This window comes from Octopus sinensis, linkage group LG16, assembly GCF_006345805.1.
Source record: "Octopus sinensis linkage group LG16, ASM634580v1, whole genome shotgun sequence".
NCBI classification, from domain to species: domain Eukaryota; kingdom Metazoa; phylum Mollusca; class Cephalopoda; order Octopoda; family Octopodidae; genus Octopus; species Octopus sinensis.
In genome coordinates, this window is record NC_043012.1 from 42,027,480 (window position 1) to 42,045,639 (window position 18,160).

General features: G+C 38.5%; 1 protein-coding gene across 3 annotated transcripts in view; it reads left to right on the top strand.

Moving 5' to 3' along the window:
- The window catches only part of LOC115220481 (chitin synthase chs-2-like), a 121,241-nt gene that overhangs the window by 88,940 nt on the left and 14,141 nt on the right, over positions 1 to 18,160 (top strand). For all 3 annotated transcript variants that reach the window (XM_036510073.1, XM_036510072.1, XM_029790613.2), the window contains 5 exons: positions 143 to 280; positions 1,407 to 2,623; positions 4,752 to 4,994; positions 5,342 to 5,421; positions 10,339 to 10,441. In XM_036510073.1, the coding sequence (XP_036365966.1) occupies positions 143 to 280; positions 1,407 to 2,623; positions 4,752 to 4,994; positions 5,342 to 5,421; positions 10,339 to 10,441 (1,781 nt within the window). The remainder of the gene's footprint in view (positions 1 to 142; positions 281 to 1,406; positions 2,624 to 4,751; positions 4,995 to 5,341; positions 5,422 to 10,338; positions 10,442 to 18,160) is intronic.

Consider the following 18,160-nt stretch of genomic DNA (forward strand, 5'->3'; position numbering starts at 1 on the left):
AGCATGCACAGTTCACGTTCAGTTTGCTTGCAAGCATTGCACGATAGATTTCACTTTAATAGTAATTGTTGATGTTATTTTTATTGTTGTTGCTGTTGTTGTTGTTGTTGTTGTTACTGTTGTATTTTTACCCAATTTTTAGAGCTCAGAGTCTCGAGACAGGTGGGTGTACTTGGTAATATGTACCGTGTGTGTACCCTATGTTGTGATGTTCCTAGAATGTTTGTTTAAAGCCATGTTTGGCAACATACCCCGGCCTTCCATAGGAAACATGATTTGGGTAAGTAGACTCCTTGTTTTATCTATTTCCCTTTCCGACACCACATACGCATAGACATGCGCAAATGCACAAATAGATATACATTATGTGTATGAATGCGTGTAGTGATATACACACAAACGTACATACATACACACGCACATTCGCATACACATACATGAATACATATATGCATGCATACGTACACATACATGCATACTCACATACACATACATGTACACACACATAAACTCACAATACATACATACATTATTATTATTATTATTATTATTATTATTATTATTATTATTATTATTATTATTATTGCTGTTGTTGTTGTTGTTGTTGTTATTGAGTGGGAGAGCAGCGAATGCCTTCAAAGTGACACTGGGTTAAAATATACGAATCCCAGTATACCCATCATGACCACCCGTCTGATAAGAGTACACCAGACACATGCATTACAACCTTATATGCGACATGGTGATCTCATATCAAGATAAACAGTGCATGACCTTGCCTGTTAGAATTTTCTTCAGGTCGAGTAGCCCATCCCGCTCAAAAGGTCGCTGAATAAGGGTTGTTTAATGATGTTGAACGAAACACCCACGTTTCCAGAAGTGAATTATTCAAACTCCAAAGAATCCCTCTCAACACATGGCTATGATGCTCCCCCACTACTTCTGCTTGTGATCAGAGATGCACATATCGTCAGCCACTAAGGGACATGCTCAATTGGTTATGGTCAAACAACTGACAAGCAAATCTGTGGTATTGAGCAGAATATTTGCTGTAGCCTATCTTTTATACCAAGACAAAAAATCTACATGATAAAACTTCCAATCAGTTAAGACCAAAAGCCACGAAAGCCAGTGCCTGGTACTGCATCAGGGCATTTATTATTATTATTATTATTATTATATTATTATATTATTATTATTATTATTATTATTATTATTATTATTCCTTTCATCCTTTTGGGGCCGATGAATTAAGTACCAGTTGAGTACTGGGGTCGATGTAACCGACAACCCCATCCCCCAAATTTCAGGCCTTGTGCCTATAATAGAAAAGATTATTGTTATTGTTATTATCATTATTATTATTATTGTTTTCTGTTTTTCTTTTCTGTTTTTCTTTTCGGCAGATTCTGTTAGTTGAATCGCTACATTCGTTCGGGCTGTGCCTGTTCCTATTCAGAGTGCTTCCATGCTTAAACACAATACGATGCCTACTGCTGATGAACGCTGTCTGCCAAATGCCTTCCATTTTCAGACTTTTTGCTACAAAAAGATCAGAGGATCCGAGACGGAAGATAATCACAATCATCTTTGATTTCCTGGCAGTTCTCATGCAGTTGTCCGCTATCATCGTGGCCATCACCTCCATGAAAACTTCATGCATGCGTGACCCGCCTCACGTCACTGACACCAACAATAGCAATACATACGGACTTTATTTTCCCAAAAACGACAAGAAGCACTGGTCTCAACAACAAAATGGCGATGATCCCACGACTTCTGACATCAACAGTGGTAGCATTTTGTCAAATATGACATGGGAAGTTCCTGTGTCATTGATCCTCATCTCGGTAAAATGGTGGGAAAATTTCGTGGATAAATCTATAAAGATCGGCTCCAGGGAATTCTGTGTGAAAGAGTACAAGGATACTCTCTATAGAGTACGAGTAAAGGCTTACATTTTGGTTAGTGCTTGGAAGGTTGGACTGACATTTGGTTTCGCTTTTCTGTTGATGCCCAATCTAAGTCTGGTTCATAAAGCATTTGGTAGTCTTTTCCAAGACGAAGTTTACACTTACACAAACACCACAGTTCCTACACCAGTCCATTTAAATGGCACTTTAAAGACTACTGGGGCACCAATTAGTCTCTATACAGGTAGTAGTATAACCGAGCATAAGAGCTCCCAACAGAAAACCGTCAACTGTACAAATGTGACCGATGTTGCAGACGTAACCTGGATACTCTGCTGGACGAAACAAGAAGATGCGTGGAGAGAATTTATGACATACTTACCGTTGATCGTCCAAATTGTGTCATCAGGTTTATGTTATTATTTTGCAAGACTTGCTTGCAAACTTTGCATGCAAAGATTCTCGTTCGCAGCTCCACTCTGTTTGGCGACGCCTGTAGCTGTTGGGACGTTGTTATCGTTTTATTACATTGAACCGAACAATATTTTTACCAAAGAATTCTTGCAATGGCCCGGTATGGAAGCGGAGCCTGATAAACAAAAGCTAATCTGGCATATGGGAATCGGGTTTGGCCTTTGGTGGGTATCACAGTTGTGGGTCACCAGATATATTTGGACACCTAAAGCAACACGACTCGCCTTTACAGAAAAGTAAGTACATTTCGTGTTTATTTTCATAGATTTACAAATAATTTTATTTGTTCACGTTGTTGCTGTGCATTTCGTTAGATTGTGACTATGCATTCAATAATTTCAAAGCATGTTTTTTTGCCTTTGTCGTGCATGTTTCAGTCGCTATTCTACATGCTTCTGCCACTGTGCATGTTGCACTTTCTATTGTGCATGTTTCTGTTGTCCCAGTGCATTCTGTACTTTTTAAAGTGCATGTGGTTGTTGTTGTTGTTGTTGATGATACTGTTGCTGCAGTGCATGAAGAATTCTGAAATTGTTTTTAAATAACAAGATCCAATAGAAAAGGATAAAATATTAAATAGCTGTATCAATGCGCGGTTTTTACGATACAGTCCTTGTCATAGATTTTTGAACCCTTCGGGGCGTGAATGAGGGGTAATGGATAGGAGAGCGGTGAATACTACGAGAAGATATTCTACGGAAATTAGAACAAGATGTAGGAAGTCCGCCATCTTGTGACGTTAAAGAAGTTATCAAAACTGGCTTCAACTGGATCACTCATGTAGGAACTCTCATTACATTTCCGCTGATTTGCCGCCGATAGAAAGTGCAAAATATATTAGTCGATCTTCCGAGAACAATCTTTTTGCCTCTCTTGTTCCCTTTCAATATGTATGTATGTATGTATGTATGTATGTATGTATGTATGTATGTATGTATGTATGTATGTATGCGGATGTATATATACATATATATATATATATATATATACACAGACACATACATGCATACATACATATAAATATATGTGTGTGTGCGTCTGTGTGTGCTGTGCATGTATGTATATGCACAAATTTGTTTTAATGTAAGATCAATGAATGTAGATATACTGCAGCTTGTAATACCTTCCCCAGCAGCATACCTCATATGCTGGAGTAAAGTAATCTGAATACAAAAGGAAAACAGGGAGATTACCGTAATATGTTTCATAGCTGGTAGAATACCCTTCAGAGGATGCACACCCAACTGTCTTCTGTCTCCAAATGGAACTTCATAGCAACCGCTGCTTAAATCAATCATAAACAAATACTTAACTAAAATGGCTAGGTTAATATTTAAGTATTATAAATTTTCTGGCAATGCATGCAAATACGAATTGAACCCGTTATCTTAGGGCTAGACAATAATCATACTGGGAAAGACAGTGGAATTATCTAAATGAAATTAGTATTGTTTGTAGGGGTAGTATGACCGAATAGTTAAGAAGCTCTCTTTGCAACAGCCAGATTCTAAATTCGATCCCATTGCGTAGTATTTTGGGTGGATTGAATATTTTGTCGTCTGATATCAATCCACACCTTGTGAGTGAAGTTGGACAGACAGAAACTGTACAGAAGCCTGTTGCATGGAGTGTACCTGTATTTTAAAAGCTACGGATTTGTCACACTCTGTCACGTTGATTCGCAATGAGGATTGCATCATGGGTAGAACGTGTTTATGGAATACTCAGCCTTCTGAAATGATTATTTCAGGGGCAGGTAATCCAGAGGATCGAACAACAAAATCCTCTTCGTCGAACTACGGAGATCCACCAACACCTTTGTTGTTTAGCCTCATCGAGCAGGCCTATGTGCAACGGTATTCCTACTCTGACCATCTCGTCTATTTGTATATCAGGACTACAGTAAAACTTTGTTTTGTCTCCTAGAGGTGAGATGGGGGAATTTTGGTATATATTTCTAGTTACTGTCCATCAAAGTGTGACTTCCCATCGATTGAAGGAGATTTCCCGACAGGTTTTACAACAAATTTCACTAATCTTTCCTCCCCCACTATTAATTGGTAGTAAGACCACTCTTACCTCTACCAATTAATAATTAAATAATTAGTTCTGATTGAGGCACAAAACTAGCAATGTTGAAGTGAGAGCATTACGTAATAACAATCAACCTCAACATTTAACGACTTGATTTTATCAACCTACATCCCTCGCCTCCGAATGTACCAGCCAAAATAATTCTTCCAATATATATCTTATCCTCCTTACGTCTCTCTCTCTCTCTCTCTCTCTCTCTCTCTCTCTCTCTCTCTCTCTCTCTCTCTCTTTACCTCTCTCTCTTACATCTTTCTTTCTGTTGTCCTTCAGACTCTTCATGTTGCCACTCTACTGTGCTGGATTCATTGAGCAATCTCTGTTGCTTAACCGACGGCGAAATGACAAGGAACGCATGCCCAACAGGAATCTATCGGATGATATTTCTATCGATAGCAATTCGACTGACCCTATGCGCAAGCAACGAGAACAAATTGTACCGAAAATCTACATTTGCGCCACAATGTGGCACGAAACAGTGCATGAGATGACGCAGCTATTAAAATCTGTATTCAGGTAAATATAACATAGGAACCTGTAACATTTCAAGGTGCTAGAGCGCCAACCTAGATGCTTTCACTGTTATAGAAATGTGCGTTAAATAACGCAATCTCATCCTTTCTACATTACTGATTTACGGAAAAAGAGAGAGGGGTTCTCCCAACGGACCGCCTCACGGTTTGTTAATTGCGTCTCATGTAACCCCTGTCATAACTCTCTGTCATAACTCTGTCAGTCGTAACCTCCTCAGTCATAACTTACTCAGACATAACTTTCTCTTACTTAAATTCCTTTATAAAGTCTTTAAAAATAACCTTTGCACTCTTCGCTTCCTCTTGAAACAACTTGCTCTTATATTCCAGGATGGACATAGATCAAAGCGCTCGGAGAAACGCACAAGATTACTTCAATGTCCAAGACCCAGATTTCTACGAATTTGAAGGTAAGATTTTCAATGTTTCCCACACAAATACATACAACAACAAGAGTACAAGTTTTTTGGCAGGACTCGGTTAACTTGAGAGGCATTTCGTTCCTGTTCTCAACCCATTAACTACCAAATTATTTTAGCCATAATTTTTGGCTTTGCTAGGTGTCTTCGGAGTTAAAATAATAGATAGTACTTAATTTTTCTTCATATGTAAATAATTTTGGAAATTATAAATATTTCGAAAAGTCCCAAATGGGGTTCGCTGAAAAAAAAAGCATATTTATCCTTTTCTGTCCAATTTCAATAAAAACATTTTAGCTTTTTTGAAACTATAGTATCAAATGCGAATGTGTATGAAATATCAATGAATGATATAAATAGGAAACGCAAAATAAAAAAGAAAACGTTTTCAAAACAGATATTGTTGTTTTTCGGAATGGTCATTTTGCCAGTTTAGCCAATAAAAACACACGCACTATATATTTGGTGTTAATTTGCTTCAGCGTTATTTATTTTTTACATTAATCTTAATCTTATAATGGCCAGAGTTCTTTCGTCACACTTCTGTGACATCATCAGTGGTCCTTTGCTTTCTTCTTTCTTATTTGTGTGTCTCTCCATACTAACGGTCAAAACAGTCACTATTTTTGTAGTTCAAAAATTTCGATTTATGACAAGATATTCTCTAGAATTAACCAGAGCTAATAATGACAAACTTTAACAATTAAATATTGTTAAACACATCTATGCAAATATAAGCAATTCACTTGAAATACAACGAACAAGCGGCAGTGAGACTGTTTTTAGCAGTTCCCTAAATGGGGCTCGTGGCTGGCTATGGGTCAACAGGTCAAACAATAGATCAAGTTGTTATAACGACCCTGTAAGTGCGTATGTTTTGTACATTCCAACAGTTGCCCTCTCACTGCACAAGAGCGACATCAATGTGTGTGCGTGCGCGTGCGCCAGACAGACCGGGAAACCGACCCTGTGCTCCCTACGGAGAAATGTTCATGCTATATTATTAGCATTATCCCGCGTTTGAGAATAAAATTATTTCCTAATCCGTATATATACATATATATGTGTGTGTGTGTGTGTGTGTGTGTGTGTGTGTGTGTATATATATCTATGTATGTATGTATGTATGTATGTATGTATGTATGTATGTATGTATGTATGTATATGCGTACACTAGTGTTTATACAATATATGTATCCATATATAGCTAAATATAGATATATATGCATATATACACGCATATATACATCTAAATGCATATATCTATTTCTCCTATTCTCTCTCTCCCCATATATATATATGTGTGTGTGTGTGTGTGTGTGTGTGTGTGTATGTGTGTGTGCATGTGTATGTGTGTATGTGTGTGTGCATGAGCGTGTATGTACCAACACACACACACGCATATATACATGCGCAAAAGACAACTGCTAAGTTATTTGTTATACATATAGGGAGATCGAATCTATAATTTAGCCACCCCGACCTCCACCCCGGAGTGCTGGGGGTTAGGGTAGGGTCATGAATGTCACAAGTTCTCACGACCTACATCATCAGTCGATGTAATCCAAATAAGTTGACATAACTTCCAGTGGAATGCGCTCGGAATCTAACCTCGCCACTGTAATCCAGCCGGAAGGACAGATAAATGTCGGTCCCGACCCCTTACCCCCGAACCAACACTATCACCATCACTGCTCCAGACCACTGTCCAGACACTCTGCTCCATCACCACCACCACCACCACCACCACCACCACCACCACCAGTAACAACAACAATAACAATAATTACAACATCTTTGAATTTAAAGTCAAGATATAAAAGTAAATATAACCATCACTTGGAATCAATTGAAATCAAACACACACACACACACACACACACACACACACCGTCATACATGAACATAATACACAAATACACATAAGTATGCATACAGGCACAAACATATGGAGATATACGCACACATATATGGTTATACATCTACACACACACACACATACGTACTTAGGTACATGATGCATGTGTAATACATACATGCATACATAGCCATACACACATACTTGTCATATAGTCATACTATATGCATACATACATGCATTGGAACACACACACACTCACACACACACTCGAATACAAAGTTGTACGGTGATGCACACATATATATATGCAAACGTACACAGGCTGGCACCAAATATACATAGATAGGCAAACAAACACACACACTCGCACACACATACACATGCACATACACATACACACACATACACACACATACACACACATACACATGCACATACACATACACACACAAACGTTCACAGTGGACACATATATACGGAATGATGTGTATATAGGTTTTATGTGATGACTACGGGGTGTTAGCACACAGACAGACAGACAGACAGATAAATAGATAGATAGATAGAGAGAGAGAGAGAGAGAGATAGGGCGAGAATGAGAGGAGAGAGAGAGAGAGAGAAGAGATAGGTAGATAGATAGATAGATAGATAGAGAGAGAGAGAGAGAGAGAGAGAGAGAGAGAGAGAGACAGACAGACAGACGGGTATAAAATGAAATAATATCTAAATCAACATTTATAAAACCGTCTGTGATGGAAGATAATCGATCCAAGTCAAACAGCCGAGATAAATACAATAAAACACGTTAAAATACAATAAAGCACAAAAGATTATCGCGAAACATTCCTTTACTTCTGTAAATATTTTTTCAAGTCGATTAAACGAAATGTGTCCGAGGTGGTGGTGGGGGGGAGTAGTGAAAAGTATTAGAAATAGAGGGGTGGATAAAAGAGTAGGAGTGAAGAAGGGTAGAGAGAGAGGGGCAAGGGAAGGTCGGAAGGGATTTTAATGTGCAAAGGGAGATGTGGTTGATGAGAGTTAAAACCTAGACGTACAGTCGTCGGTTGGTGGTGGAGGAATGGGAAGCGGGAAAGGAGATTGTACTGTGGGTGGAGTGAAGACGACAACAAGGAAATGGGAAGAGGAGGAGGAGGGAGAACGAAACAGAAGGTAACGTGCATTGCGTGGTGGTGCGTATGTATATAAAACTCACACAAAGCAGCTAAGGGCCGTTCTCTCTCTCCCTCTCTCTCTCCCTCTTTCTCTCTCACGTAATATATATACATATATATATTAGGTTGGCAACTAAGTTGCCGCCGTTTTTTTTAAACTTAATTTTTTAAAAAGGTTTAATAAAAAAAATAACAACTAATTAATTAATAATGTATTCACCCTTGTTTACAAATTCTTCCCAACTTTCAACAAGATTTTCAATACCTCGTTGGTAGAAATCACCCGATTTCGACTCAAAAAATTGATCCAACCAAGCTCTCAATTCTGCATCAGTATTGAATGAAACTCTGCGCATAGAATTTGAAAGAGATCGAAAGAGGTGGAAATCCGTTGGTGCCAAATCAGGAGAGTACGGCGGGTGTGACAGCACTTCCCAGCCATGCGTTTGAAGGGCTTCCTTGGTCACATTGGCGATTTGAGGGAGGGCGTTGTCGTGCAGCAGAACAATTCCATGCTGACGATTAGGTATTTTCTCTTGAATAGCCGTGTTGAGTCGTTCCATCTGTTGAACATTGAGTTCTGCGTTGACCGTTTGGTTTCGTTTAAGAAATTCGTAATGGATAGTCCCTTCCCAGTCCCACCATACGCACAACGTCATTTTACGCAGATGAAGATCTTGTTTCACACGCGGTGTCGCGTGTTAACCGGGTTTAAGCCTTCCTTACGCTGCTTCATATTGATGTACAGGCACCATTTATCGTCGCCAGTAATGATTCGGTAAAGAAATCGTTGTTTCTGTCCATGAGTTGAGTGGTGACGAGCAAGCAAACCAGTGGAGATTGTGGCTCGTTGATTTTTGTTTTTGTCACTTAAAGCATGCGGAACCCATGCTCCAAACTTCTGAACCTTTCCCACTCTTTAGCAGTGTAGGAGCTTTCCATTTTCTCTGCCAGTTTCCTTGTCGTTTGACGAGAATTTTCGTGCAAAAGTTGGTTTAATCGCTCTTCATCGAACTCAGCTGGACGGTCAGAACGAGGTGCGTCTTTGAGGTCAAAATTTCCATACTTTATTGCATATTCTGGTTGCATAACGAAATACCACATACCTACAGAGCATTCGTGTGTGTTTGTGCTTGTGTCTCCCACCACCGTTTGATAACCAGTATTGGTTGGTTTTACGGCCCCGTAAATTAGTGGCTCGGCAAGATGGACCGATAGAATAAGTGCCAGGCTTAAAGGAAAATAATCAGTTTGTTCGACTAGACCCTTCAAGGCGGTGCCCCAGCATGGTCGCAGTCTAATGACTGAGACAAATAAAAGGATAAAAAAAAATGTGTATGTATATGTATTATATGTATGTATCTATACTTATCAATATATGTGTGTGTTGAGAAAGAGAAAGAAAGAAAGAAAGAAGGTCTAATCTGCTGAAAAATAAAAAGAAGACAAGTGAAGGAACAAGCAATTGTATTAGTTTGACGCTTGGGAAGAATGAAGTATTTGACTTTTCGAGCTTACGCTCTTCGACAGAAAGGGGTGAGAGAGAGAAAACATTGAGAGAGAACAGGAAAATATCTCAGTTTTTTATTTTTCGTTTTCTCTCCATTTTTTCCTCTCACATCGTGGTTGTATTTGCTCAACTAAGCAACAAAGTTAACTAACTACAATTATTTTCTCTATATTGTAAGATTGTGTAAAATACACATGAAACAGACACTACGTCAATACTAATACAATACTAAACAACCACTAAGCCAATACTTTAACGTTGTAATTAATATTAAGGTGGTACTATGGGTATTACAAACAGAGTTATTACTGTGTATTAAAATGTTCACTGGTGTTTCACGTCTTTTTGTGTTGCCATACTTTCAGCTCACATATTTGTTGACGATGCCATGGAGTTTAATGACAGACGACAATGGATGCCGAATTGTTTCGTGAAGCAACTGGTTTCTGTTGTTGACAAAGCAGCCAGGTAAAGAACAAATCACTACCCCACTTCTCTCTCTCTCTCTCTCTCTCCTCTTTCTCTCTTCCATTTTTCTCTCCTTATATTATTATTGAGTGAGAAACCAGCACATACCATCAAAGTGACACTAGGATACAAATATACGAAGCCCAGTATACCCGTCATGACTACCCGTCTGATAAGGGTACACCAGGCACATGCATCACAACCATATGTACGCGACAGGGTGATCTCATAACAAGATAAACAGTGCATGACCTTGCGGGTGGGACCCAGTTAGAATTTTCTTCTGGTCGAGTAGCCCATCCCACTCAAAAGGTCCCTGATTAAGGGTTGTTTAAGGATGTTGAATGAAACACCCATGTTTCCAGAGGTGAATCATTCAAACCCCAAAGAATCCCTCTCAACACATGGCTATGATGCTCCCTCACTACTTCTACTCGTGATCAGAGATGCACATATCGTCAGCCACTAAGGGACATGCCCAACTGGTTACGGTCAAACAACTGACAAGCAAATCTGTGGTATTGAGCAGAATATTTGCTGTAGCCCATCTTTTATACCAAGACAAAACAATGTACATGATAACACTTCCAATCAGTTAAGATCAGAAGCCATGAGAGCCGCTGCCTGGTACTGCATCAGGGCATTTATTATTATTATTATTATTATTATTATTATTCAGTAGTTTTATTTTTATAGCGTGCTTTCACTTCACTACCGAGCGCAGCTCTGTGTGCCTTGGGTATGTGCTGTGATTTGTTGTGAATCTCTGATGGTTATTGTATGAAAGTGTCTGCAGGATGTTGCAGTGCCTAGTAGTGCAATTTTCTGTATGTTATATGTGTTTGTAAGTCCTGGTGTTTTTGTTATGTATTTGTCTGAATATTTTTTTATCATGCCTAATGCACCTACTATGATAGGAATTGTTTCTGTTTTCAGGTTCCACATTCTAGTTACCTCTATTTCCAGGTCTTTGTATTTGAGAGTTTCTCCATTTCTTTTAGAGACACGTTGTCATCTGCCGGTATTGATACATCAATTAGAAAGCATTTTTTTTCTTCATGATCTCTGACAACTATATCTGGTCTGTTGGCCTTAATTTCTCTATCTGTGTATATCGGCATATCCCAGAGTATGGTTGCTTTCTCGTTTTCTGTGACCTTTTCTGGTGTGTGCCTGTACCATCTTTTTTCTGTTGTTATTCCATAATGTTTGCATAGCTTCCAATGTATGTAGGTTCCAACTCTGTCATGTCTGTGAATATATTCCTTCTTAGCCAGGACTGGGCAGCTAGAGATAATATGATTTATTGTTTCTTGTCCATCTCCACATATTCTGCAGTTACTTGTAATATTTCTTTTCATTACATGTTTTTGGTAATTTCTGGTGGGGAGGCTTTGGTCTTGTGCTGCAATTAAAAATCCCTCTGTTTCTGCTTTGAGTCCTGAGCTTCTCAACCATTGCTGGGATTTTTCTTTGTCTATTTCTTTTGCGTTTAGTTTAGTGCAGTATTTACCATGAAGGGGCTTATTATTATTATCATTATTATTATTATTATTATTATTATTATTATTATTATTATTATTATTATTATTATTATTATTACTACAGGTTGTATGTCATGCCAATATATTGAGTTTCTTCTAAAACCTTTTTATCAGCCAGCATTTGTTCTGTTGTCAAAACAATCTGTTGGCAAACGGACACTGAAACCTTGGGTATCAGCTATAGCGTTTTAACTAATTTACATGATAATTAATAATTGAAAATATGCTCCCAGATATTAGGTCCTCTTTCTTCTGGTTTTTACTACACGGCGTGCGCACACACACTCGTTCACACAATCTCTCACACACACGCATACAAATACATGTGTATATACATGTGTGTGTGTGTGTGTGGATATGAAAAAGAGTTGATACCATTTGATAGAAATATATAGATATCTTGTCTGTGGAAGGTGCACAGGTATTATGAATGGATTATATGTACGTGCGGGACAGGTGAGTTTATTTGTAGAGTAAAATATTTTTGTGAATGGATCACGTTTTCATGTTTTCGTTGTTTTTGATTTGGTCATTTCATATATCATCTGAAAAAGTGTAAAGAAGAACAAGCACGTACGATGGACTGTGTGTGTGTATGTGCGTATGTGTGTGGGGGACGTGTCTGTATGTGTGTGTGAGTGTGAGTGCGAGTATTGTGTGTGTGTGTGTGTGTTTGTGAGTGCGAGTATTATGTGTTAGTGTGCATGTGTGTGAGGACTTGTCTCTGTGTGTGAGAAAGTGTGAGTGCGAGCATTATGTGTGTGCGTGTGTGTGTATACTTATCTCGGCTGTGTTTAAACATAAAAACAACAAAACCATTGTGGTGAGCAATAGGCGACGGTAATTCGGTAAACTTCGAATTTTGACGGGTTTGGATGGATGGATGGATGGATGGATGGACGGACGGACGGACGGACGGACGGACGGACGGACGGACGGACGGACAGACAGACAGACAGACAGACAGACAGACAGACAGACAGACAGACAGACAGACAGACAGATAGATAGATAGATAGATAGATAGATAGATAGATAGATAGATAGATAGATAGATAGATAGAAGATAGATAGATAGACAGACATACAGACAGACATACGCACACACGCTAATATCGAACAGTAAGAATGAGCGCTCATCACCGCATTGATGGATAAATATTCTCTATCTCCAGGTTAACAAGTCTACCAACGGTTTCTCCTTGAATGGAGACGAGTACCAACGTTCCATATGGCAGGTTTCCTAATTCTTCAGAGATTTTTTGCATGAAAGCAATGGTAGCCTTGTTAACCCACAAATAAAGTGTGTGTGTGTGTGTGTGTACATGCCATCTACCTGCATGTACATACGCAACTCTATAACTCTATTTCCCTTCTTTTTCACAACCTTTCTTAATCACATCTTTCTGTCCACTTCCCCCCTCTCTCTCTTTTCCTCCCCAAGTTACATTCTTATTCCATAACAACCTTCCTCTTCTTACTTCTCCACTATCACATCATTCACCTCACACTTTCTTTCCCTCCTTTCTTCCCCCTCCTTTTCACTCCCCCAACCTCTATTCTCTCCCTATTTATATTATATTCCACTCCACCTTAAATTCTTTTGCTCACACCTCCTCTCACCTTTGACTCCTCACTACTAACCTGACCTCTGACATTTAATACACAGACCTGCCACACGCTTCTAATAACATATTTTCTGTCACCAGTGATTCAGTCTTCCTCTTTCACTGTCCTCCTCCTCCTCCTCTTCTCTCGATACGTGTCTATATGTTTGCGTCTATATAGTATCAGTGTGTGTGTTATGTGTGCATGAATATCTGCTTGTATTAATCTCCTTTTGTAACAGCTGTGTATATATGTATGTATGCATGTATGTATGTATGCATGCATGCATGTATGTATGCATGTATGCATGCATGCATGTATGCATGCATGCATGCATGTATGTATGTATGCATGTATGCATGCATGCATGCATGCATGTATGTATGTATATGTACAGGTTTGTATTCTCATGCATATAGTTGCATATCTAGACATGATCATATATATTTAAATGGTAAACTTCTCGAAAGTTTTACACATTTTCAGTTCCAGTGATGGCTTGGCTCTGTAATCTTTGAATCAGCTTTCTCCTTTCTGGTTTTGAGAAGCCTAATTTTTCAAGATTGGTATTTTGGCATACCCCAGCACCCCAATAATTGCAGGTATAAACCTGAACTTGTAATTTGGACAGAGTAACTGCAAATTTCTCAATAGTTCACCATAGCTGTTCTCTTTTTCGCTGACCTTAGCTTTATGTTGACATCCACTGAGCAACTAAATTCTACAACTGTGCGCAGTTTCTCTTCTCTATCTCAAATCATTATATCAGGTCTGTTGTGCTTACATTTTGTTGGGGTCTTCACTGGTACATTCCATAAGTATTCCTTTTTATTATGAGTAGCTATGCCTTCTACCATAATGTGGGTTCTTCTTTCCTTGTCCTCGGAATTATCCTTCCGACGGATTTCATTATAGAGCGTCCTAGCTACAACATCATGTCTCATGACATTTTCGGACAACCGCTTATGATGTCGGTGATATCTTTGGTCTTAACATCACAATGTCTGCATTGGTTGTCACATTTTACTACTTTTCCTACATCTCAATCCCTTTTGTGCATCAGGTACTTGATATTTCCTGTTCATGGATTGCAAACGCATACCCTTCAAAGTGGGGTGGGTAGTAATCCGGGTATTGGTCCATGATAAACTACTTTGATGATCGATGTTTTATCAACATACACACACACACAAATAGGTAGATAGACAGATACACATAGACACACACACACGTGAGTGGACAAAAGAAAGGAAAGGGCACTCAACACATTTTGTAAGAGTTACATGTATTATTTAAAACAGTTTGACTCTATTCCGTGGTAGTTCAAGTTTTACAGGCCCCTGATGGGAGCCGACTCCTTCAAGCTTTTGAAATGCCGAATGGAAAGTTACAGGAAGTTCAAGATGGCTGCCAATAGTAGCCTATCTTCGGATTCCTGCACCTCTCCATTCGGCATTCCAAAAGCCTGAAGGAGTTGGGCTCCAAACATCCCTGTTTCTCTCTGTTTCTCTCTGTCTCTGTCTGTCTCTCTCTCTCTCCGCTCTCTCTCTCTCTCCACTCTCTCTCTCTCTCTCTCTCTCTCTCTATATATATATATATATATATATATATATATATATATATTTAAAAAAGGAGATGTGAAACACGAGTTGTGATATATAAAAAAAGGAAATGAAGAAAATGCTGACAAAATAATTTAAGTAAGGGAGAGTGTATTTAATTAGGTGAAAGTTCTTTTTACCGGTTGCGCATTTCTTATGCTTATCAAAAGATATTTTTTAAAGAGAGATAGAGTTCCTTTCTGATAGATTTTTTTCTCTTATCTGAGAAAAAAATCTATCAGAAAGGAACTCTATCTCTCTTTAAAAAATATCTTTTGATAAGCATAAGAAATGCGCAACCGGTAAAAAGAACTTTCACCTAATTAAATACACTCTCCCTTACTTAAATTATTTTGTCAGCATTTTCTTCATTTCCTTTATATATATATATATATATATATATATCAACAATCAAGGAACGGCCATAATAGGCCATTCACCCACTAGAAATAACAGCCAAAGCTTCAACCGCAAATAAAGATCAATTCCGTAAACAGGAGAAAATTTAAAAAAACATTTACCCTTTTTTTTAAATTTTCTCCTGTTTACGGAATTGATCTTTATTTGCGGTTGAAGCTTTGGCTGTTATTTCTAGTGGGTGAATGGCCTATTATGGCCGTTCCTTGATTGTTGATGTTGAACTTAAAAATGGTCTATGACTATTTAATTTTTTCCCACTAGGCCGCTGGTGGCAAAAAGAATTCTACAAAATTTTTTTCACCACCCTATATTGATTAATTATATATATATATATATATATATATACGTATCAATGTCGGCAACTGTAACATTCTGTTGCGTCTGACTTCTGCTCAGTTAAATATATTTACACAAGACGACCCTGAGTGAAATTATTGATTCACCACATAGTGGCGTTGCTGCTGCTGCTGCTGTTGTTGTTGTTGGTTGTGAAAGGAAGAGAGAAGATCTCCTGATACACACACAGACCTTTCCCCTCCCTGGGCCAAAATGCTAAACTGTTGACAATTCTCAATACGGACACAGTCCCAGTTTACTTTGACGCGTCCAAACTTATACTGTTTTTTTTTTAAACAAACATTTGATGTATCATCTGTAACACCCAGATACCACCAGCACTACTATTACAACAAGCACTACCATTGCCACTGCTACTGTCAATACCACTGCTCTCTCTATCGCTTCTACAACTATCCCCCATACTACCACTGTCAACAGCATTACCCAGTGCCATTACTTGCCTCTCCACCATCACTACTATTTCTATCACCACTACCACCCCTACCACAAACACTACTACCCCCACCATAACTGCAGTTAGTACCTTCATTAACATCATCATCTCTCATTCTATCATCAACACTATTGTCATCATCGCCATGTGTGTGTGTGTGTGTGCGCGCGTGTGTGTGTGTGTGTGCGTGTGTATGTGTGTGTGCGTGTGTATGTGTGTGTGTGTGTGTGTGTGTGTGTGTGTGTGTGTGTGTGTGTGTATGTGTGTGTATATATACACACATACATGTGTGTGTTGGTTTAATGAGGATCTGTTGAATAGATCGAACCAGATCAAAAGTGATGCAAGCCACGTATGATGGATGGACAGAATGACACAAATCAACAGATAAAAAAGAATATCCATTATTCAGTTAGCGAAAGCGAGCATGAATGAAAGGAAGTTCACCGTTGTTTGGTATTCTGCAAATAAAAGAGTTTCCAAAGTGAAATGGAACTCGAAGCACAGCAGGATAAAAGACACAATCGGATTTTAAGGTAATGCTACAAATGTTTCATTAAGAAATTATATTTTGCCATAACATCAGACAGGTAGGCCTATTATAGACGAACTCTACCAATAAGATTATGCTGATCGGCAGCGCTCTATTCTTTCAGTTCTTCAGTATATGCCATGATTTAAACAGTATAAAATGTTACGCTAATATGTTGATGTCGGTGTGTGTACGTACACACTATATATATAAAGTGAGAGAGAGATAATAAAAGAAAATGGAGAAGAAAAAATATAATAGATACTTGGTTCATTTTGTTTGTGTCACAATGGAAAAGTAATGCAAAGCAAAAGTGACAGCCATAAGAATAAGGATAAAAGAAATCGGATCAACATATATTTGATTAAAGCTAGTTGGCATCTGGATTGTTATTAACAATACCAGGCGAGGAAATTGCATCCTCAAAATTTCAATGTGTGCGTGTGTGTATTTATATATATATATATATATATATATTATATATATATATATATATATATATATATATATAATATATATATATATAATGTAGTGTTCAATTGTTGGCTAATCAGCAAAAAGGTATTCATTCCAGCGAGAGTGGTGCTTGAATGGTGCGGTAATCGGACATGCTTGCATAGCGTACCGTGCACGATCCAGCAACCGTTCAGGCTCAAATGATACGGCTACTCCGTGAGAAGTATAATATACACTTAGATACATATATAAAAATACACACATGTAAATGTTTATATATACATACTAATATGTATGTATGCATACATCTTATGCTTCATCGTTTGTCTTTTACTTGTTTCAGTCATTAGACAGCGGCCATGCTGGGGCACCGCTTGGAGAATTTTAGCTGAATGAATCGACCCCAGTAGTTCTTTAAGCCTGTTACTTATTTTATCGGTTATGTTGGCTAACTGCTAAGTTACGAAGACGTTCCGGGGTGGGGAGGCAAACAGAGGCACAAAATCACACAAACACGCACTCGCATATTTGCACATATGCACACATACACATAAAAACGTGCATACGCACATACACTTACAAATATATACACGCACACAGAGATAGACAGAGAGATAGATAGATAGATAGATAGATAGATAGATAGTAGATTCGACGTGCTTCTTTCAGTTTCCGTCGACCAAATCCACTCTCAAAGCTTTGGTCGGCTTGAGGCTAAAGCAGGAGACACCCAAAGTAACACCCAGTGGATCTGAACAAGGAACC